Genomic DNA, 24,022 nt, shown 5'->3' on the forward strand with positions numbered 1-24,022 from the left:
CCTCCTGAGTCTTTCATTTATAATGCAAATTATAAGCCAGACTTTTAAAATCAAACATTGAGTAACTATGCTAAAAGCACTATCTTAGAGGGATGCAAGTAAGACTGAGGTCTGGTTCCTCACCAAAGAAGGTGTAGTCTACGTGGTGGCCTTCCATTGTCAAGTCCCATCACATAGCTTTGCACACGACTTTCCATCCCATGTGCCTACATTGTCCCTGGGGTAGGGTCTTCACTGTGTCTTACAGAGACTTCTGCCAAATGGGACATGTGGCTGATGTTTTCTTGGAACCAAGGATTGGCTTTTTCTCTTTGAAATTTAGGGCAAAATAGTACTAAAAGTACAACCAGGCCTTCTCTGAGCACCACATCCATAACAGGCTTTTTTTTTTTTTTTTTTTTTGTGGTACGCGGGCCTCTCACTGTTGTGGCCTCTCCCGTTGCGGAACACAGGCTCCGGATGCACAGGCTCAGCGGCCATGGCTCACGGGCCCAGCCGCTCCGCGACATGTGGGATCTTCCCGGACCGGGGCATGAACCCGTGTCCCCTGCATCGGCAGGCGGACTCTCAACCACTGCGCCACCAGGGAAGCCCGTAACAGGCTTATTTTTGACCATTAATCAATCAGGGTTGAGAAACACAAGTTCATGATTTGAATAAAATTGATAATATAAATCAGTGTCCTGCAAATAACTGAAAACTTAAATATTTGTAACCAGGCTATTAGAGGTATTCTTATAAAGATGGTATACAGGACCCCAAACCGTAACTTCATTTGAAGCTGTATCGACCCATGTCTAAAAGGAAACTAAAGTCAAATGCTTTGAGCCTAGACCTCTAAACTTGCAACGCTTCATGTTCTGAGTCTCTAAGACTGAATCAGGCCTAGAAGAATAGTTGTATCTTTTTAAGCACAAGTGTAAGTGAGCCATTCTAACAAGACAACGAGTAGGCGAATGACAGCTTTCCAGCAACAGCTCCACAGCATCAGAAAGAATGGTCCCCAGGGATCGTCATGGCAAACCTGCATGGGTTTTCAGGGTACTGAACCCCCTAGCGTTCTCCTAGATAATAGTTGAAGGAAGGTCTTCCAAAGAGAACGGTGACTGCAGCTTACATGAAAAGGTCTCCTGGACCCAAGGAATCCAGGAACTGTGATGGCTTTGCTTCTTGGTCCTTCATCGCAGATGAAATACAGTGTCAGATGACAAGGCAAGCTGCATGTGGTGGGAGATGCATTCCTGTGGCCTGGCTCTGCAACGGAGAGCAGGAGTGCCCGGATGGGGCGGACGAGCATTGTGGTAAGTGGTCTCACCGCTGTGTCCTGTTGTGTATCATGCACTCACCCACACCTGGCCCTTATTGCTATGTGCCTGGTTGACAGTTCTTATGGTTTTCACCCTCTTAGGGGATGTTCGGAAATGTTGGGTGTTCTGCGTTGTTGCAGGCTTTCAGTGGGGAAGGCCAGGCATGTTTCTTTAATTGTTGGCAGCACTGTTGTCCAAACGAGTGTGGAGGGCGAGTTGGGATGGAAAAATCCAGCAAAGGTCTGGCTCCTCATCTTAAACTCAGACCTAAAAATCTATGACAGTGTTACTCAAACTGGAATAATACAAGGATTCCTTTATAGGAAATCCCTGCAGCCCCCAGTGCACACAATTACTTTTATATACAATAAACTAGTTCAACTCATGTGCTTAGAGATTTTATACGACTGAAAAAACAGCTTTCAAACTGGGGACAAGAACTATAAAACCAACAGAAATCAGCCATTTGGTAAATATCTTCCTGAAATAAAGTTCAAGTAATTCTCTGTGCTAAGAGAGCTCAAAACCCCAGAAGGGAGGCCAGAGCACCTGTATGTGAGGAAAGCCTCTCACCAGGTGCCTTGCCTCCCTGTGCAGTGAATGTGGAAGGGAACTTTCCTCATTAAAAGAGGAAAACCCCCATAAGCAGTTAGTGAGTGCTACCCCTCACGCACACTCCTGGGATGGTCACTTACTGTAACTACTTTAACATGAAACCGTGGATATCAAAATGTGTACTATTACAGGTTACAGTAAAATTTCAGACTTGCAGAAATGCCTTGTGCTTGGACCCCCATACATTTCAGCCCAGCTCCCCAAGTTTACTAGCTTCAGCCCGTAGGCAGACTTAAGTGGAAATACTTGCACGTCTTACTAAACCCCAAACCCCAGTTCGCAGGTTGCCATAGATCTTAATCATCTCAAACACCAAAGGAATTCAGAGAAGTGAACTCATAAAACTGGACTAACACTGGGGCCACTAGCCACATGTGAGGATTTAAACTTATTTAAATGAATACAATTTAAAAATTTAGTTTGTGTATCATACTAGCCACATTTCAAGTGCTCAATAGCCACGTGTGACTGGTGGCTGCCATTCTGGACAGCAGAGATGTAAAAGGCTTCCATTGTCACAGAGGGTTTTACTGGACAACGGTGTTCTAGAATAATGGGAGGAGATGTTTATAGATATGCTAGGTGATTGTCCCTAAGGTAGGGGTACTGAGTGATATTGTCAGAAGTAATGTGAAAAGGACGGGCACGTTTAGGGTTGACTCCAGCGGCAAATCAGGAATTAATTATTCTTTTGCTAATGAAAGTACTTAATATGAAATCCAAATTTAAAAGCTGCTAGTGCCCTGACAAACACCTCTTCCTTTCTGCCTCTTCTTGGACACCGCCACTGCCCGCAGAGGAAGTATGTCACGGACACCCACAGGCCTGGCAGTGTGATGATGGGAGATGTATTTCCATTCGCTGGCTTTGTGATGGTGTCAGTGACTGCTTAGATGGCTCTGATGAGGTTAACTGTGGTACGTACAACTTATTTTTACTTTCAGTGACACTGTTTATTAGCTGCATTGATTAACATCAACAGTGAAACAAGCCCATCACTAAATAGCCTTATGCATACACGCTAAACCCAGACGGTAAATTGTCTCTGGTATTATGGGTAACTGTTTTCACTCACTTCTCCATTTTCCAAAAGTACTTAAAATTAAGAAAATGATTATTAGCTTTATTGACTTAAACAAAACCTATTTGGGGTGAAACTTCAGAATACAAAGTTGTGGCCACCTCTCCGATGGCTCCCATCCTTTCTGCTCTTGGTTTTCTATGGATTAAATTCATGAGCAAACCACAAATCCCTAAATTAACAAGGCTGTGGTACAGGGGTTCTACCTCACCAAGCCAACTCCTGCCTTTTAGAGAGAAGGACGGCATGTCCAGACCCAAAAATCCAGTGTCCAGGAGATCCTCCGTGCCGTGATGCCTGGGAACCCTGTGATGTAGATGAGGACTGTGGAGGTGGGTCCGGGGAGGTGCACTGCCCCCGGCACCGGTGCCTGGCTGGGCAGTGGCAGTGCAGGAACGAGGTGTGTGTCCTGGACCGCTGGCGGTGTGATGGCATCGACCAGTGTGGGGACTCGTCAGACGAGGAGGGCTGTGGTGAGTCTAGCCCCTCGCCCCACCTTTTGTTAAAGGGAGGGTTGGACTATGTGGGCTGCTTTCTGCAAGTCGTGTTTTAATCCCTATGACTGAGACTGCCATCCTGTATCTAAACACGGGATGTTTCCTAGCAATAACCAAGACTGTCTTATCCATGGAAACATAAAGCAGTGCTTAAATAGTAACTCTGCAATGGACACTCTAAGCATTGCCTAGAATGTTTCCACTATTCAAGTCTGGCCAACGCACAGAACACCTGAGCACCAGTATCCGAAGGAAGTCTCCTAACAGATGCCTACATCCTTCTGTAGTGAATATGGAAGGGGAACATTCCTCACTAAAAAAGAAAGCCCCCCCGCCAAAACTTGGTGAATGCTACATTCCTTTTTTTACCCTCAGTACACAATGTAGTTGAACCTCCAACTTTTTGGTGAACCACAATTCCATTCACTCTTTCTTCTCAGAGTTAAATTTGCAATATCAAATGTGTTCAGATTCTAACATTTTAATAATAATTTATAACCTGGTTTCTTAAGAGAATACTTCTATTAGGGCTAGTGTTATCTGACTTAAATATGAACTATTTAAATTAGATTAAATTTAATTTAAATTTAAATTAAATTAGAACTATTAATAGTTCTAAAATAGTTCTTAAATTAGAACTATTTAATACTAGTTCAGTTCAATTTTAATACGATTTCAGTCTAGTGCCCTGATGCCTTAACATAGTTGCCATCAAGTCTTAAGTCCCAGTTCCTGATTACTCTGCTTAAAAAGATAACTTCCTTTCCTACCTAGACTTCCCTTGGGTTATGGAAATATTGCTACCTTCCTGACCCACTATAAGAGTTGTCTATTTTTACCACCACCCCAAGCATTAATGAAAAGGAATGCTTCCCACACAGCTTCCTGTCCAGAAGGCATGGTTGGATGTGATGAGGGGAAATGCATCCTAGAATCCCTGATGTGTGATGGGGACGTGGACTGTACAGATGGTACCGATGAACCCACTACATGTGGTAAGAAATCAATTGCTTGGCTCAACATGTGAGAGGGAGAATAAATGCAATAACTCAGGGCCTTAGTTAACATGGGGGTCTACTCTCTGAAACAACACTTGGGCTCAAACTCCTCCAGAAGCAATTATCCTTCAGTGATGGATCCCTTATATTTTGCAAGTTCCAGCCCTTGGCTTTGGTCTCCTGAATGTGAGCAAATATTACCTGAGCTGTAAAACTTGAGGGCCATTCTCATGGTGTAGCTTTATGGAAATAGACTAGCTAAAGCCCTCAAACTCCATGGCTCCTAAAATTCTGTAATAAGGAACACAGACTTTGCCACAAAGAAGCAAATCATTTGTTCAAGACAAAAAGGTAGATTCTCTAAGGATTTAACCAAAGAAGGACTGAGGAAGACTTTCGTGGTGAGGAGGAGGCCTCTGAGCAGGCAGCTCTGACTTTTAAACCCTTGTGGTTCTCACTATGAAAATCACTGTCGGTTCCAGCTGGGGCAGAGGGAGAGTGGGTGTCTGTCCCCAGTCCTTTTGTCATCTCTTATTTCCCCCCACATATAGTCTTAGACATTATGATGAAAGCTCTTTAGTACTGTTAAAGGCCGCGAAAGAAGCTTTTCATGAAGGGGACACAATAAGAGATATTCAAAGCATAAACAGTGGGACACAAAATACAGGTTTCTAGTCCTGTATAGATAATTCATTGGGATTAGTAAATTAGTATATCACTTCCTGAGCTAAGAGTACTAGCTGTCCATAAATTCTAGAGAAAATAGAAAAGAGGTCGCTGGTGCCTCCACGGGTGAACAATACACAGACACTTGAAATGGTCCAGACCAGTCTCCTTTCCCCTGCTCCGGGATTCCTAACTTGCCCTCTTCTCTGGTCTTCCCCCAAAGCCTCCAGTTTCCTAGGTAAGAGGGCAGGGTCAAAAGTTATCTTTAACCAGCCATGTACTCCTTACACAAGTGTGGAGGGTTGTGACACAGTGTGGTTTATAAAACGTTTGCTCTTTACCATGTTCAACTGTAGTGACCACTGTCCTGTCTCTACCAGGGAAAAACTGCTCTCTGGCCAACGGGGGCTGTGAGGGGCAGTGCAGGGACACAGCCTGGGGTGTCCAGTGTTCATGTGGAACCGGATGGCGATTACAGCCGGATGGTTGGAGCTGTGGAGGTCAGAATTCATTAGGCTCATCTTTACAACTTTTTATTGTAGTAACGTAAAATGTACCATTTTAATCATTTTTACGTGTGCAATTTGATGTACATTCACAGTGTTGTGCAACCATCACACTATCCGTTTCCAGAACTTTTTCATCATCCCAAACAAAAACTCTGTACTCGTTAAGCAATAACTCTGTCCCCCCTCCCTGGTGAACTTTATCAACTTTCTGCCTATGAATTTACCTGTCCTAGTACTGCATATGAGTCATACAGTGTTTGTCATTCTGTGTCTGGCTAACTTCACTTGGCCTGTCTTTAAGGTGCATTCGTGTTGTAGCATATATCAGAATTTCCTTCCTTTTTTAAGGCCAAATAATATTCCTTGTATGTATACAGTTTGCTCTTTGTATATGCAGGTTCCACATTGGCAGAGTCAACCAACTGCAGATTGAAGATACTGGGGTGTGTGTGAGGGATTCTAGAAAGTTCCAAAAAGCAAAACTTGAATTTGCTGCATGCTAGCAACTATTGTATTTACATTGTATTAGGGATTCTAGGTAATCTAAGATGATTTAAAGTATATGGGAGGGGGCTTCCCTGGTGGCGCAGTGGTTGAGAGTCCGCCTGCCGATGCAGGGGACGCGGGTTCGTGCCCCGGTCTGGGAAGATCCCACATGCCGCGGAGCGGCTGGGTCCGTGCGCCATGGCCGCTGGGCCTGCGCATCCAGGAGCCTGTGCTCCGCAATGGGAGAGGCCACAGCAGTGAGAAGCCCGCGTAACGCAAAAAAAAAAAATAATAAAAAAATAAAGTATATGGGAGGATTGCATAGGTTATATGCCAATACCACACCATTTTATATAAGGGACTTGAGCATCCATGGATTTTGGTATCCACAGGGTGTCCTGTAACCAATCCCGTGGATACCGAGGGATGACTGTAATCGTATTTTGTTTATCCATGCATACGTTGATGCACACTTGGGTCGTTTCCACCCTTTGGCTATTGTGGACAATGCTGCTGTGAGCACTGGTGTGTGAGTGTGTTTCAGTCCCTGCTTTCAGTACTCTTGGGTATATACCAGAAGTGGAACTGCTATGTCACGTGGTAAATTCTATGTATAACTTTTTGAGAAACCATCACACTGTTTTCTGCAGCAGCTGTGCCACTTGACATTCCCACTAACCATGCACACGGGTTCTGATTTCTCCACATCCTTGTCACTCATTCTGAATTAGGCTCTGGCTGGCTTGACAAGGGGCTTGTCCCCAAGAATGCTGCTAGGGTAACAGAAATAAGTATTCTGTAGCAGCCACACATCTAGGGTCCCTGTATTGACGGTTCTGCTGAAATATATTCACATTTGTGGGAATTCTATGGAGGCAGGGACTCTCTGTCCCAGCACCAGAGTGATCTCCACTTAATACATATTCCATGAGCATCTGAAAAGTGGCCCCAAAGAACAAAAACACTTGAGATTGTTGCTTGTTCTTCTCTGATTTCCGACTGTCTGTCATCAGACGTGGATGAGTGCTCCATGGCGTACAGCCCCTGTGGCCAGCTGTGTCATAACACACCAGGGTCTTACTCCTGTGGGTGCATTCGAGGTTACCAGCTCCACAATGGCACCGACTGTCGAGTTACAGGTGAGTTTCAATACCAGAAGCAAAGCCTAGCTCCTGCTCTATTCTTAGCAGCATTTATAGGTACGAGTGATATAGACGATGCACTTCAGGGTCTGGTATTAGAGGTGATTCTACTCTTTCCAGAAGGAAGCTGCTACCAATATTATAACATTAGTTGATCAATTTTGAGTGTCAGTTCCTATTATGTGTCTTTAAAATGGTTTAGTTTCTCTGCAGGATCTACAGCTAGGTGCTCCAGAGACCCAATTGATGAATCTTAACTTGTCCTGTGCTGCTTTCACAATGGGACACTTAATTTGGCTGCTGTATACAAGGCATGCAGAGGACCTCTGTCTAGGGGAGAAGGGCTTAATCTGAAATCAGGCAGAAAAGTTCCAAAGGTTCATTTCAATGTGCTGGAGTTCAGAGGAGGAATTGAGGCTTCACGTGGCCAGCCAGGTCTCCTCTAGATCCACCTTAGTCCAGACTTCAGGGATAAGTAGGTTTTGGCATGGGCCATGAGCCAACATCTTTAGTTAAGGAGAATGGTGTGAAAGAAAGTTTCATAGTCACATGTCACTCCTTCTACTTCTATTGCAGGTGATGCTATTAAAATTCTTATCGCAGCAGATAGAGAACTTGGTGTACTGGATCGAAGAACAGGCATCTATGAGACTCTGGTACCTATAAAATCAAGGCCTACTTCTGTTGCATATGATCTGGAGAGAAGTATGTACTTCTGGGTGGATGAAGTCTTAAATATGTTTGTTCCTGGGAAGCCGAACTCTGTTCCTCTCTATCCAGGTATCTTTCTTAATATTAAGAGCCCTAGCTTCTTCAAGCTACTTGAACATAATGTAAGAAGCATATGTGTTCATCTGGACATCTTCTGTGACTCACTTGTCATGAATCATGAGAGTACATAAAATCTTGATTTGAGATAAGTCTGTGTAGTTTGGTTCTACAGGAGCTTTGTGGAGCGTAACGTGAGATGAGATTGCTATCAGGCAGTACTGGAAGTATGGGGGTGTGGGCTCTGGCCAAGGTTAGTCTCAGCCCCATAACTAGGTGTGTGACCCTGCGCAAGCTGTTAACTCCTTTGAGCCACCATATATAAGATGAAGGTAATAGCACTTGTCTCCTTGGGTTAGTGTGAGGATTATGTTGGACAGTGCAGGGGAAGAAGTGCTTAGCATAGTCCTGGGCACACAGAAATCCTCTGGTAGCAGTTAAGAGGTAGCATTCATTAACAGTTCCCCGGAGACTTCTATAATGAATATTGTCCCAAACTGAGGTCACATTCTCTTGGATTTCTTGGTTATGCTTCTACTGAGGTCTTACTGTTTCCTTACTGCCCACTGTATATTGGAAATACCTCACACAGCTGTGGCTCTCATTCATTCCTTGTGTTGCCTTATTGTATGGCTTGAAATCAGAAGATGTAGAAAAATTTTGTCTGAGTCTCTTTTTTCAAGGTAAGGTGGATATAGAGGAATAGAGAAACATAATACTGTCTCCTGTATCCCCAGAACTTAAAGCAATCAACAGTATCTCTTTGGACTGGTTCACGGGACAGTTGTATTGGGCTAGCAGCTTTGCCAGGGTCATCTGTGCTGGTTTAAGTGATGGCAGAGGCTACGTCAAAATCCTGGAAAAGGATCTTGTGCCAGAGCAGCTAATAGTGTTTCCTGCAAAGAAGTAAGTAGGGCTCCTTTTGGAATATATCCAAAATCATTGGTTATCTTAGATATTTAAATTGACGAGAGCACGTCAACCTTTTCAACCTAGGTCTCATTTGCTCCAAAAAATTCTTAATTTTGAAGTTTAAGTTGAATACCATAGAGCCAAACTTTTCAAAGTCTACTGAGTCTGAGATCAGCTTTCTTAGCAGTGCAATGATATGAGGTCTGTGCAAGAGACCAGGCGAGCCTGGCTGGTCAGAGTCGTATACGCACTCCTGAGGGGATTCTCTAACACTTGTGCCTTTGCCTTTCTCAGGTACCTGTACTGGGTAAATAGAGGAGGGAGAGGCCTGAGGACTATTGAAACGGCAGGGATGGATGGCTCTGACAGGAAGGTGCTGGCAGTGGTGAACATGGAGGAACCCTCGGGGCTGACACTAGACCACGTGGCTGGCAGGCTCTACTGGATCAGTGCATATAAAGAGGTACTGCGAGGGGTCAGGAAAAGGTAAACCCATTTAGTGGGGCTCGGTGTGACTGTGGGTAAGTACAGAGTTCTCTTATGTCTTGCATCGTCTTAGTAAAATACCTCTGGCCATGAAAACCGAGAAGAGCACAGAATCTTCAAGCAGAACCAGACTGTATCAACGTAGGTTGGGAGACTTAGTGTGACTTTCTTAAACGCTCTACAGTCAAACTCAGCACCGGAATTTCCTGGTAGTCTAGGTCATGTTCTGTGTGGTACCTGGGATACAAAACATTTTACGATGGCAGACCTCTTCCTTGAAAACATGCAGTTATTTAAGTACTTCAGTGTCTTGTGCTCACGTTTCTAGGTCTTCATATTACAGTTCATGCCTTCTCATCTTTGGAACCATCAAACTAAAAGACCAGTAGGACATGGGGGCTGAAAACATAGGTTTGGAAGTTGTAGTTTTAAGCCTGTTTCTTCCAGCTGTGGTTTCTGGCTACTTAGGGTACCTCTTTGAGCTCCCACTGCCCTCTCTGAAAAGAGAGAATGCCTGCCTCAGAAGATGGCTGGGGAATGTAGTGGAAGGATTTGGTACACTGTCTGGATGCAGACACTGAGTTACAGTAGCTACTTGTACAACATACGTGACTCCAGTTTATATAAGAAACAGCCCAATCCATTGGCTTTGACATTAGCCTCTGTGGATCCCAAGGTAAGTTCATCTCTGTCAAGATGATATCAGATAAAGGTGTTTAATCAGTGTCCAAGAAACTGAGGTGCGCTAAGGGGGTCAGCCGCTCTTGCTAACACTGCCCTGCCCTCATGAGACCCTCCCACCCTTCAGTCCATAGAGATGGTGAACGTGGATGGAGCTGGGAGGCACACCTTCCCCAAGGTCTTCTTGGAAGGTGAAGATCCAGTGGGACTGGCTGTATTTGAGAACTCTTTCTTCTGGACAAATAAACTACAGCTGTTTCATGCTTCACCCCACAACCCAAAGGAGAGAGTGGTGCTGCTAAACGCTTCCATATCTGCCTTCTCGGTGCTCCACAAATCCCAGCAGCCTAAGAGTAAGTTATTGCTTGCTTTCAAAATGCTCATGAACCAGAATGCATACCGAACGGAAACCCCCTAAATTACTCCCTCCCTCTGTTGGAACTTGCTATTTTGGGGGAAACGTTCTGGGTATCATTCCAGACCTATCCAGGACTTCTGAGTAAGATGAACAGAACGAAAATATCTGCTGGGAAACTCATTCCAGGCATGTACCTGGCTCTTGTCTAATGTAGCAACCAGAATTTTAATACACAAAACTTCTGAGATACACAAAACGGGGAATACGCTGTTCACAGAAGGGCTAGAATAGCTTCCTCACTGACATGTCAACTGATAACAGAAGATGGAACCAAGCGCAACATCCTGTTTATAGGAGGAAGTCAAATATTCATTGACTAGGAGTTAAAAGCTTGTTAATCTGAAGTTGTATGTCAGCTTCAACTCAGATAATGCTTCTTCAGTGGGTCCAAGAAACTAACCAAAGTGGAGAGCCTAGAACCACTGTTTACTTCCTATCAGCAAATTAGACAGTCATTTTGTCTTAACTCCAAGGGGGAAGATGCTGTTGGTTGAAGCTTTCTTGGCCCAGGCTTCATATAGAGAGGTCACTGTCACTGTCTGAAAGACACGGGGCCCCAGGAGTTCAAGGTCAGCCTGCCTAACCTAGAGGGTAACAAGTATATTGGGATCCTCTTAAAGCAAAAATGCCTTAACTCCCCTTGAGTCTTAGGTTTTGAACTAAATACATCTGAATGTATATAAATACATTAACTAAATACATTTGGATAAATACATCTGAAATTGTATCCAACCTAATTGTATCTGTTTTTATCTTAAAACAGACAGATACCCAGCATGCGTTCCAGGTTCTTGCAGCCACTTATGTCTCCTGTCCCCCGTCCATCCCAAGGGCTATAAGTGTGTTTGTCCAGAGGGGATGTTTCTTTTACCTTCGGGCACATGTAGTGGTAAGTATGCTGGGCGAAATGGGTTTGGCTTAAGAAGGCACATTCCATGGTAGGTCTGGAAATAATGTAGCTTCTGTCTTTGGATCAATCGCTTTTGACCTGACAACCTACTTTGATAATGAGAGTTTTGTTATCAAAAGATCTTGCTTAGTTTTTTATTGTGCTAAAATATACATGACAAAAGGTACCATTTTAACTGTTTTTCAGTGTAGTGTTCAGTGGCATTAAGTATGTTCACATTTTTGTGCGACCATCACCGGAGCTTTTTCGTCTTCCCAAACTGAAATGCTATTCCTATTAAACAATAACTCCTCTCCCCCCAGCCCCTGGCAACCACCGTTCTACTTCCTGTCTCTATGAATTTGACTGCTCTAGGGACCTCATATAAGTAAAATGGTACAATATTTGTCCTTTTGTGACTGGCTTATTTCACTTTGCATAATGTCTTCAAAGTTCATCCATGTTGTAATATGTATCAGAATTTCCTTTTTAAGGTGGATTCCATTGTGTGTAGATACTACAGTCTGTTTATCCATTCATCCATCAATGGATATTTGGGTTTTATTAGTTTTAAAAGAAGAAAAAATAGCTTATACCACTCAGTTTTACATGAAAGATTAATGACTTAGTATAAGAAAGAAACCCTCTACAGTCTTATGACTGTTGTGTATTCTGATTCATGTTTGTAGGCAGAGCGTCTGCATCATGCTGCTGTTCCATCTTTTGAAGTAGTAAAGCCTGCATAATCCGTTGAATATCACTGTCCAAATGTCTTGACTGCTTTTCTATAGAACATTGAGGTTTTAAGAAGAGTAAATGCTGTGAATGTGTTGATGTTCTAACCACCTTTGAAGAATGCAATTCACAATGCGTAGCCATGGAACGTGATTATGGTGTAATAAGCCATTGTGCCAAACTCAAGACTTAGCTTAAAATGTTTTTAACATGATATATACAGTTAAATTCCCAGGTAACTTTTCTTTACATCGGCAGTAGAGTTTAAAATTCTTCGTATTGAAACTTGTGTGCTACAGGCAAGAATTTGATGACATTACTGAATTAAATGGTGCAGCCCTGCAGCCCTAATCCTCAGGATTCTGTGTTAACCTTTCAGCAGAAATTCAAAAGACTTGGTGCCTTGGGAAAGCTGAACAATGCTTTCATTTGCCCAAATGACTCCCTTCTCTAAGGAAGCCAGGGCATTTGTGGTGAATACCTGCTTCAGAAGCAAACTTTATAAGATCCCTTTCTAGGGGAACCTCAGCTTGAGAGAGGGGCATTGCTCCAGTGGGGAGTATGGGGCTTCTCTGACAAATGGTCAAACAGGACATCTCTCCTTTTTCCTTGGTAGAGTTAAAACTAGTATTTTCCTCTGGCAAACGTCTCTACTTGTTGAAAGTTGGTTTTATGGGAACTGCTATAGAGAGAAGCCTAGTGCAAGAGCATCCAAGGAACATCTATTTACTGGATATTGACTGGAAAAGAAACCTCGTCTACTGGACAAATACCCAGGGACATCTGTTCTGCTCAACTGGCTATTCAGGGGAAAAGCAAGAGATTTGGACAGAGCATACAGGTAAGTTGGGGTGGCTATTATTTTGGATTTTTTCCTTTATTTTCTGGCTCTAAATTTAAGTAGGGCCAAACCCCCCACACCAGAAGACCCTACCTGTCCCTGATCTGAATCAACCTTAATAACAAAGAGTGGTTTTTAACTCATTTAAATATTACGTGTCTCTGATTTACCCTTGTTCTTATGAAGGGGATGCAGACTCTTAAAAGGCTTCCATGATTTGGAAAATCCTAGGTTTTTAAAATTCTATTTTTCTGGCATTAAGTCTGGATAGGATGGAAACGGACCTTAAATACTTCAACTTTGCATTGCAGATTTTTCTTACACTAATTTAGAAGCAATTTGCAATGCAGATTTCAGAGAGAACTAGCAAGATATTTTCTTAATATGATAATATATACTTTCTCTCCCCTCCCACAGTCCTACATGGCATACCCCACCCTTAGCTCCCTGTACTCAGCATGAATGCAAATATCTATTTCATAAAAGAAAACTGAGACTTGAGTTCCAGGGTGAGTAATCTGATTTCTGAACGCCTGTGCCATGGGTACTAAGTGCCAAGGATCTGCTTTACTACAGGAAGTGCTGTGTTGGAATCCATGTTCCCGAGACATCCTTCAGAGCAGTAGACTCTACCCAGAGCCCTGTGGGCAAGAGCAAAGCCTGGCACATAGGAGCTTTCAGTACCTGACTGAAAGAACTTTTGAGAGAAACTGAAATGGGCAGTGATCTTGCAGTACGTCTGATGGCTGTCTAGGAAACCCTGATCATGGATTTCCTCCTGTTTAATTCAAATGCCACCTACCCCCACTGGCTAATCTTTGATAATTGGTTTCTATGTTATAATTATACCAAGGATTCGTAAGAGACTGACAATTTCATTTAAGCTGGCTCTGTGGTGAATACTGAGTCTCTGTAGTAGGTGACCCTGAAATAATAGAAAAAAATATAGATTTTGCTCTCTGTCCCTGGTTACAGGCACAGAGCTTCTAAGACCTTTGTAATTTCCTAAGTGATGGGAGCATCTGACACAGAGTTCCTAAATCCGTTAGAATTTCCTGGGTGATAGGAACAGCTTTTGTTTTAATGAGACAACTCTTGGTGGGTTTTGCAATGCAATGCAAAATTGAATTTAAAGTCCACTTCTATCTTACTCAGATTCAAGGCCAGAAAAAATTTTAAAACCGTATCATTGCCTCTAGGAGGTTGGTCACCAGAAAGCCCAAGCCGTGATGAGAAGCTAAGAAATTTCAGCCCCAGTCCTTACTCTAGAGAGTGGAGAGGGGCTGAAAATGGACTTAATAATCAATCATGCCTACGTGATGAGGTCTCCATAAAAATCCCCGAAGTATGGAGTTCAGAGAGCTTCAATACATCTGTGTGTATTGAACCCCAACTCCACAGGGACGGAAGTTCCTGCACTTGGGACCCTTTGGACATTGCCCTATGTGTCTCTTCATCTGGTTGTTCATCTGTATCCTTTATATAATAAACCTGTAAACGTGTTTCCCTGAGTTTTGTGAGTCATTCTAGCAAATTATTGAACTCAAGGAGGGGGTTGTGGGAACCCCGATTTAGAGCCAGTGGGTCAGAGTGACAACCTGGGACTTGTGACTGGTGTCTGGAATGGGGGCAGTCCTGTGGGACTGAGCCCTTAGCCTGCGGGACCAGATGCTAACTCCAGGTCGACAGTGTCTGAATTGAACTGAATTGTAGGTGTCAACTTGAAAAAAAATGCACAATGTTAAGAGCTAAGAGTCCAGTTTATTCAGTGTCTTACTGAAGACTGCAGCCCAGGAGACAGCCTCTCAGTAGCTCTGAGAAACTGTTCCAAAGAGCTAAGGGAGGAGCCAGGACACATATGAATTTTTTGGCTGGAAAAACATGTAGTCAAGCATCCGACGATTACTACTAATCATGAAGGACAGCTACCTCATGTTAATGATTTTAGTGTTTTTCTGTGCACGGGAAGATGCAGGAATCTGGGGTCGTTCGAAATGTTTCCTTAAATAATGCATCTTAACTACCTAGGGACCAGTATCCAAAGCACAGAATGCTTCCTGTTTTTCTCCATCCTGAATTCCTCTAGGGGAGCACTGCTGGTGGGCGACTGTGGTGGCTGATGGCTTGATCCTTGCAGAACTGGAATGGCAGCAGGCAGCATGGTTTTTTTTTCCTTACATAGGACATCCCACTTGTGTTGCAGAATTGCTTGGTGTGGGAGGAAAAACACGCATCTGGTGTCACAAGTATTGACGTATAGTAAAGGAGACACACAGGAGTGCTTGTCCTATACAGTTGGCTGGAAATCTTGACAAAGCCAGGCAGGCCTTTTCTAGGTAGTAATCAGCTTGACCTCTGCTATCAAGACCTGTTTGCACATCTCAGAGCCTCCTTACAACTCCTGGGCCTGCAGCTTTCAGCTTATTCTTATATCAAAGTGCACTGACATCTGTGATTTTTTCTCCTGGATGTGTTAATCTTGCTCTCATATTGAAAACTGAGGACTTCCCTGGTGGCGCAGTGGTTAAGAATCCGCCCACCAATGCAGGGGACCTGGGTTCGATCCCTGGTCTGGGAAGGTCCCATATGCCGTGGAGCAACTAAGCCCATGCGCCACAACTACCGAGCCCACATGCTGCAACTACTGAAGCCCACGTGCTCTAGGGCCCATGTGCCGCAACTACTGAAGCCCACGCACCTAGAGCCCGTGCTCCACAACAAGAGAAACCACCGCAATGAGAAGCCGCACACCACAACGAGGAGTAGCCCCCGCTTGCCACAACTGGAGAAAGCCTGCGTGCAGCAACAAAGACCCAATGCAGACAAAAAAAAATTTTTTTTAATAAACAAATAAATAAATAAATAATAAAAACATTTACATAGATCTCAAAAAAAAAAGAAAAGAAAAAAAATTGAGGCTGGAAAATACTGATGAAATTCTGAATCGAAGATGAGAGGGCCTCAAATTCTGTTTTAGGAAACAGTGCATGTTTTTAAGAACCTTTGTGGAATCATTCTAAGAACATTCTGTGATGCTGGCATGCTGGGCTGGCCATGGTTGAACCTGACTCCAGAGGAGACCATGTGTTTCCTGCAGAGGGCAGAGCCCAACGAGGATGAGAGAAACAGAACCCAGTGGAGCCAGTGTGTTCTTAGGAACTTGCCCATCTTTCACTTAGCTACTAACTTATAAAATGCAGTGCGTGTCTACCTTGCCAGGGGTTGTCAAGGATCAGATGAGCTCATAGGACAGACAAGGCGCTGGAACCAGAGTAGGCATTATGGGACCATCATGCGAACAAGGTGTGTAGGCTTGTAGGGACTGATCTTTGCATCCCCCCAGTTGTCTCCCTTCTATCCTTAACCCAAAGTTTAAGACAGTATGTGAATGCACTTGAGTGTCCTTTCTAATGGGAGCAACTTGTCCTCACAGTCTGTTCAGCAAATGTGGACATTCCGACTGGGAACTTGTACTGGCTGCCCTGTGACACAAGTGCTATTCAGAGGACTAGAATCGCTGGCCCGGACACCCATACCCTGTATAGAACAGGCAGCATTATACTGCATCTCCTTCTCGATTGGCCGAAGAGGCTGCTGTACTGGGTGGAGAGTGGGGAACACTTGCAAAGCATGACCCTTGATGGCAAAAGCAGGTGGGCAGTCTGGAGAGGCACCTGGACGGCGGACACCCACATGACCTTAGACCTTGGCTCGTCTAGCATCCTCTGGACCACCAAAGGGTTAGGTAAGCACTGCACAACGAGTGAGGTTGGAAGAAGCTTGAGGGGATGAGTGAGGGTCTTGTTTTTAGTATAATGATTCCATTTTTAGAACTAGTCAGACATAGGCTCAAACTCTGATTTTCATAGTTAAAGCCTGGGCACAAGTCACTGACCTCAACCTCTGTTCTCATTTATAAGTTTAGATTTATGATTGAAGAGATAGAAAACTTCAGAAATAACATAATTTTGAACACTTCAAAAAGCTATTTGTTTCTACTTCCGTAAGTAGAAGTAATGGAACCAAACTTCCATTGCAAATGAAGTACAGGTGCTCCAGTTATAACTTGCAGCAGGTACCAATTATACCTTTGTAGCAGAATGTGATAGTCTTTTCACCCAGAAGTCATCCTTGAGACCTGGCAGCTGTGTGCTGATGACCGGGGGTTGTAGGACTGTACATGGAAGGTGGTCAAGTCACATCTGATGTTTCCATGCAGCAGACCTCACTTTCCTGGAGCTTTAAACGCTTCCTTGGGTTATCTTTAATTATAAAACTAAAACCTACAAAACTCAATAGAAGAATCTGTGCTTATTTTTACCCTTCAATCCAATGGTGGCCTTGCCTTCTTGCTGTCACAGGTTACTTGTTCTGTATCAGCTTATAAGAACCTGACTCTTCCTTAGGGTTGCAAAGTCTGAGTCTCCGAAAAAATAGAACCTACACTTTGAACAAGACCTGGAGTGATGGGATGATCGTGGCCCACGAGCCCTACCTGGTGACTCTGAACAGAACAGCTCTCATGCTGTGGAACAGGAGGATGCCAGAGCCCTTCTCAGTGTCGAAAGAGCCCTACATACAGAAGATGATCATCCTGGCAGAGAACCTGGAGGTGCCAGGTGAGTCTTCCCCTGGGAGGTTATCCTTGGGGATCCACTTTACCCGGGTCCCCTCAGTGTGTTTTTCTAGGAGAAAATCCTGGGTATCTTCTAGTTCGTATTGGCAGTGGTCCCAACCCACAGTTCAGCAGGCCTTCTCCCTGATGTGTCCTTGTCCTGGAGGAGTGAGAATCTAACACGGTTCTCAAAGTTGCTAAATGACACCAGTTCCCGAGTAATACCCCAAGCACGGTGCACACCGTAGCCCCTTTTGGGAATCATCTTTCACCTTAGCATATTAAAGCTCTTAGTCTGGCAGTAAAGAGATCCATTTAACTTGCTCTAAACCAGTTTCCCAAGCTGTTTTTTTTTTTTTTTACCAAGGAACCCCTTTTCTCATAGCAGTGACATCTCTCGAGGACCCTCTGCTCTGGGTCCTGGTTACCAGGAGAAGCAGCTCTTCTGTTGAAGCTGCACCTTGGTCATTCACGTTAATCTGCTTAATGCTGGTTTAACTCTTTTCATATAAGCCTTTGGCATGGCACCCAAAACTCTGATTCTGGATCTTGAGGCAGAAGAAGAAGAAATCCTATCACAGGATTCAGGGGGCGTTCTTGCCAGCAGCAGCTGGAAATCCCAAGGAAGAGCAGAAACAAAGATGGACAGAACTGTTCCTCCTCCTCTATACCTGCTCCCTAGAGGTCTCTAAACTCCCCCTGCTGTCTAAACTACCGTAATTTTTGATTCACTGGTTTAACCTGATTTGGGGGGCTAAGAAGCGTTAGGCATAGGCACATAGTTCTTAGGTGGTAAAGTATGCTAATAAAAAGTTAACTGTTTGGTAAAAAATCCAATTTTGATTATTCTACTAACAAATCTATTACGTTGCTGCAACCGTTGCTGAAGAGTACTAAATGGTAACTTTTGGTAGTGTAACTTAGACATCTCAGCATCTCTAGGCCCCTGTCTTAGACCATCAGATGCTACAGCAGGAACCAGAAAGAACAAGTCCCTGTCTTCAGAAACTTACTTTATTTTGCATGCCTAGAATATACTACCAGGCAGGGAAAAAATTAAGGTTAAAGTTTATAGGCCTGAAAGGAGAAAACACTTTGCCCAAATTCAAAGCCATGAGTTGATGGGCCAACACACCACACACGTAGTCAAAAGATCAAGGGTCCTTATTCTTTCTTCCTATGAGAGAGAAGAACGTAGCTACCCAGCCATGACATGGGTTTTCGGGGAGGGGGGCAGTAGAGGCACATCTCCATTGCTGAAACCAAATGGACTGACCTGCTGACACACGGTTTATTCTAGATCCTGAGGTCGAAGGAGCTGCCACACCCACCCCTCCACCACCCCCTCCACCACCTCCTCTCCTCTGCACCCGATCTTCTGTGCCGTGTCGGGACGGGCGGGAGTGCATCTCCCGGGGGTACCTCTGCGACGGCAAGCAGGACTGCGGGGACGGCTCGGACGAAGAGAACTGTTCCCGCTTCTGCAACAGAGCAGGTGGGTCACCGTCTCCTGTTCTCAGTCTCTTGTTCCAGGTATGCTGATTCAGCCTTGGGTGCATGATATGAATTGCCAGAGTGTTTGTTGTAATCACACTTGCTTTCCCTATAAATTCTCATAGATACAAGTCCCAGTCTGTCAGAACATGGATCCTATGATTGCCCATTTTATGACATTTAAGTCCACAGTGTTTTGCCAGGTATTATTTGACTATTGCTTCCTTGCTCCCTCAAATTTGCCTAAGTATTCCAATATCTGCCTTTATATTGGCACAGAGTGACCTAAATGGACCACTTATAACCGACTTGGTAGTGTTTTAACAAGTTGTTAAAGTAACCAAACCAATATGAGGCCTTAGTATTTCAAGAACCTGGTTCAGCTTAATTAACCTTAGTACTTTATTAAAGCTCACTTACGGATCAATTAAGATATAGAACTCAAACAAATAAGGTCAGTCTACTTACCCCTCAAACTCCAGAATGAGTGTGAGTTAACCTAATTATAAATCTTCAGTATGATGAGCATATGGTGCTAGCTTTTGACCTTTTCTATTGAAGGGGTCTTCCAGTGTCTGGATGGAAACAAGTGCATTGAGGAGAAGTACCACTGTGATGGGGCCCGGCAGTGCCTGGATGGCTCAGACGAGTTGGGTTGCTGGAAGCCTGTTGAAGACTGCTCTCTGCGTTGTGACAATAAGACCCGCTGTATCCCCAAGAGCTGGCTGTGTGATGGCAACCCTGACTGTTCTGACAGAAAAGATGAACAAGGATGTAGTAAGTTCCATGGGAGTTCCTTGGAGTATTTCCAACTGCATTACAGTTGATTCTCCTTATTCATGGTAGTTATATTCTATATAACTATATATTCTATAAAGTTGCCATGAACATTGAATTCAAGGATACTGAATCATTGCTCCTAGATAAAATACAGGGTGGGTTTCTTTGAGTCTCTGGTCACAACATTTTTGTCAACCAATCAGTATATAACCTTATTTTATGTGTGTTTCTGTTGAAAGATGACTTAACATAGAGTGTTTGCTCATTAACAGCAAACTGTAACTCATGCTGAACAAAGCTTATCTAATGCACGTATTTTCTCCATAAGACACACCATAGACTTCTTACCCTTAGGAGCACCAGACAGCAGTTGAGCACTATGGTTGGGGCCATTTTAAACAGCAAAATCACCAAAAAGTACAAAAATGTGAAAACCACAGTCCGAAATGGACACTTTTTATATGCGCATGAGAACGGAAACAAGAAGGCAGAACGGTGCCTTGTTCAGCCTCAACTGGAAAGACGTGTGTTGGGCAACTCACATTTTTGATGCTTTGTGTTATCTCTTCACGTGACCATGGAAGTGTGGGAGTGTTGATTTGGGGGGTTACAAATTTTAGCAAGTAGGTGAATGAGCAAATACTGAATCCACAAATAATGAGGATCGACTGTACTTAGCTACTTAGTTAAGACTAATATGAAGGTTTCTGAGTTAGAGGGACCTTGGTGATCATGCTGTAACATTCCCCTTTCCATGACAAGAAGAAAGAAGAATTCTATTAGTGGACAACCAGTCTGCATATCAATATAAAGTATTATTCCTCATTGGGCGAAAAGCTACCTCCTTGAAGATTTTGATTTTGGTCCTGGGTCTTCTCATGGGATGGACCACCTCATTGTAGATGTCATTGCTTTCCCCTCATTTTTATGGGATGCACATCTTTACCTTTATTCTTCCGAAAGACATGTTTCGAAGACCTTAACCATGTTGTGGGATTAGGGTAGAAGAGGGAATTTGGAGAACTGAAGTGAAAAGAAGAGGAGGCCAGGTAAGGCACCATGATGGATTTGGATGTGAAGGTGGCTGAGTGGGTAACCAGAGGATGTGAATGCACTTGGGCTTTAGGAGAACATCAGGAGGCAAGAGGTACAAGAAAGAAGTAGGGAGGAACCCAAGGTATAATTTACTTCTCAATTCATATGTATAGTTTTGCCTAGGGCCTGACTCTTTTTCTTTTCTTTTTTTTTTTTTTTTTTTTTTTTTTTTTGCGGTACGCGGGCCTCTCACTGTTGTGGCCTCTCCCGTTGCGGAGCACAGGCTCCGGACGCGCAGGCTCAGTGGCCATGGCTCACGGGCCCAGCCGCTCCGCGGCATGTGGGATCCTCCTGGACCAGGGCACAAACTTGTGTCCCCTGCATCGGCAGGCGGACTCTCAACCACTGCGCCACCAGGGAAGCCCTCTTTTTCTTGAATCAAGCCAATGAACTTCTGTCTAGAGGAACTGAGTCCAAGAACATAAGTTGTAGGGTCTGTTGGGTATTATGGGAGAATCTCTTTTTTCATGCGTGACATTAGGATTTCAGAGGGGAATCCCACTACCCTGCCTATCCCAGCATCCTTCTACAGTCCTCCCATCCCTGTCCCTCAGCCCTCGTTTTCCAATACAAAGAGGATTTTCTGGGCTAGCTTAGTAGGCCTTTTCTGCCCTAACACTCTAGTTGAACCACCTTCCTGCCCTAATACCTGCTGGGGCTTAGTTCCCAAGGTGACAGCAGAAGACTGAGAGTCTTCAAGTCATTTTATTTGCCATCAAATTGCTTCTCCATCTGGCTGAGTTCTTACCTAGAGCTTTGTTTTTCAGTTCATGAAAAATGCAGTGCATCTGAATTTAAATGTGAGAATGGCCAATGTATATCTTCTTCCCTGCGTTGCGATGGGAACCGGGACTGCCTGGACCACTCGGATGAAGAGGGCTGTTCTGCCTGGCCCCTGCCATGCCCGTCAGGGGAGGTGAAGTGCCCGAGGAGTGGAGAGTGTGTGTTGGCAGACTGGATATGTGACCACGACTTAGACTGCAAAGATGGAACTGATGAGAAGGTAACCCACTCTCTTTCAGAAAAACACAGTAGACTTCTAATTGTAACAGTAACACATGCTTCCTCACAGAAAACTTGGGAAAACGCAAGAACAGAGAAGTCTCCCACAACTCCTGCCCAGAAAGCCACTCATAACTACATCAAAGTGTCCAAAGTGTTAAGAACCTCTTGTTGAAAGTCAAACCTGTAAGAGGTCTTTATGGGAGGTTTGCAAGTGTTAGGTCTTGATGGTCGTGGCTTAAATGTCCTGCTTAGAGAGATGCTTTGAAGCTCCACCTAACAGTCATCAAGACGTACAATGATGCTCCTGCATCGTATGCAGTGCAGCCCGGGTTTGAACCTACTGCTTGCATTTGACCTTAAGAAAGCACTTATACCCTGATGCTCTATTTCCTCATCAGTAAAACGAGTAGTGTCTGAGGGGCTGGGGTGTAGCAGATGCACAGATCTGAGATATCCTTCCCTCCTGTACCAGACATCCTGCACCAGATCTGAGAATCCAAGTCAGATTAGGTGCAAAATGCTGGAGTGTGCGTTAGAAATGGTGCGAATTCTAGAGAAGAGTTTCTAGAGCAGACTTTTTTTTGCTTATGCTTCTTAAATGAAATTAAGGCTTCCTGGATGCTCAGTTTGCAAAACAAGAGATTTCTTCCCACTTTCCCACCCACGTTGGTATCACCTACAGTTCCTTGCCTAAACTCCAGCTGCGGAAGGAGTTTCTTATAAACCATGTCACCCAACTTTTCAGGCTCTGGTCTCCTTGCAGAAGGGACTTGAGGGTTGTCTTGTAACCCAGGCTTCCTCGTCCTCTGAGGACCCTTCTGGGCTCTGAATGCAGGTGGTGTTGACCAAGTCGCTCGCTGTCTCCTCAGGACTGTGACCCCGAGGAGCTTCGCTGTGGCTCGAGGCAGTGGCCCTGTGCCAGTGGAGACCAGTGCGTGCCTGAGCCCTGGCGCTGTGATGGGCAGAGTGACTGCAGGGACGGCAGTGATGAGGCCGGATGTAAGTGCAGGGGGAGAAGGCAGATGGCTTCAAAGGGGCGCCTGCTGCTTGCTGCATCTCAGCGTGGGAACCCAGCTCAGCGAGCAAATGCTGCAGGACCTGAAATCCATCCCTTTGCCAGGATGGAGGCATCCGGACTGTATGCACGGGAGAGAGCCTTGCTGTGGGAGGGATGTTTGGCGGGGAGTGGGGTGCAGGGGGTGGTTTGACTATAAAGGCAGAAAGTCATCCTCTCCAGGCCCCTCGGAGAACTGCGGGAGTTCCGAGTTCCAGTGCCGCTCCTCTGCCTGCCTGGACCTCAGCCTGGTGTGTGATGGGAAGGAGGACTGTGCCGACGGCTCCGATGAAGGCGAGCAGTGCTCGTCGTCCACGTGCAGCCAGAGACAGTGTTTCCACACCTGCTACCCATCCCCACGTGGGCCTGTGAGTTGCTTCAGTTCCTATGCTCTGGCAGCTAGAGACTTGGTGTAGGGAAAGGGGTGCTGTTCTCATTCAGGGTGTCTGCTCCCTACACGCTGAGTCTTACACGGCAGAGCCGTGCTGACCTGTCCACCCATGTCCCTGTGCTTGAGCCTTTCTGCTGAGTCCTGCTAGCTCCTTTCCTATCTCATGGCTTCTGGAACCCTACTACCCGGCTCCAGAAGCTCTCCTATGGTGGTGCTTCCCATGCCATCTATGAGCGCTGGGTGACATTCAGGGTGAAGCAACAAGTTTTGGGGGGATTGTCCCAAGAGCCAAACAACTCCCCACCATGCTGCGGCTCAGGAAGTTGAGTACATATCCATGTGGAAGTCCTTTCCATGTGGGTGTTTAGAATATGACTTCCCCTTCAATGGAGGACTGTCCGTGTTCTAGTCTGGCATTATTGGGTGGCTAGACATGGTGAACTTGATTCTGATGGGCAAGTGGAAGAAAACTGTGCTGATGTCTGGTCCTAGTAACATCTCTATTGGCAGAAAACCAGTTCAGTGAAGTCTACGAGTCTCCTCACTTAACGGATTCT

The 24,022-nt window shown here is 44.7% G+C and overlaps 1 protein-coding gene across 1 annotated transcript in view; it reads left to right on the forward strand.

The window, feature by feature from the left end:
* Positions 1–1,117: 1,117 nt before the first annotated feature.
* LOC307068585 (low-density lipoprotein receptor-related protein 2-like) overlaps positions 1,118–24,022 on the forward strand; it is a gene marked incomplete at both ends in the record, with an annotated part of 41,737 nt that continues 18,832 nt past the window's right edge. The window contains 20 exons of the mRNA XM_079726541.1: positions 1,118–1,301; positions 2,720–2,839; positions 3,237–3,476; positions 4,382–4,495; positions 5,545–5,664; positions 7,173–7,298; positions 7,878–8,081; positions 8,807–8,975; positions 9,276–9,444; positions 10,276–10,501; positions 11,330–11,455; positions 12,807–13,031; positions 16,465–16,776; positions 17,438–17,650; positions 18,160–18,330; positions 18,947–19,141; positions 19,702–19,917; positions 21,783–22,018; positions 22,890–23,019; positions 23,258–23,442. Of these exons, the coding sequence (XP_079582667.1) occupies positions 1,118–1,301; positions 2,720–2,839; positions 3,237–3,476; positions 4,382–4,495; positions 5,545–5,664; positions 7,173–7,298; positions 7,878–8,081; positions 8,807–8,975; positions 9,276–9,444; positions 10,276–10,501; positions 11,330–11,455; positions 12,807–13,031; positions 16,465–16,776; positions 17,438–17,650; positions 18,160–18,330; positions 18,947–19,141; positions 19,702–19,917; positions 21,783–22,018; positions 22,890–23,019; positions 23,258–23,442 (3,681 nt within the window). The remainder of the gene's footprint in view (positions 1,302–2,719; positions 2,840–3,236; positions 3,477–4,381; positions 4,496–5,544; positions 5,665–7,172; positions 7,299–7,877; positions 8,082–8,806; positions 8,976–9,275; positions 9,445–10,275; positions 10,502–11,329; positions 11,456–12,806; positions 13,032–16,464; positions 16,777–17,437; positions 17,651–18,159; positions 18,331–18,946; positions 19,142–19,701; positions 19,918–21,782; positions 22,019–22,889; positions 23,020–23,257; positions 23,443–24,022) is intronic.

This window comes from Hyperoodon ampullatus (assembly GCF_949752795.1).
Source record: "Hyperoodon ampullatus genome assembly, chromosome: 20".
Lineage (NCBI taxonomy): Eukaryota > Metazoa > Chordata > Mammalia > Artiodactyla > Ziphiidae > Hyperoodon > Hyperoodon ampullatus.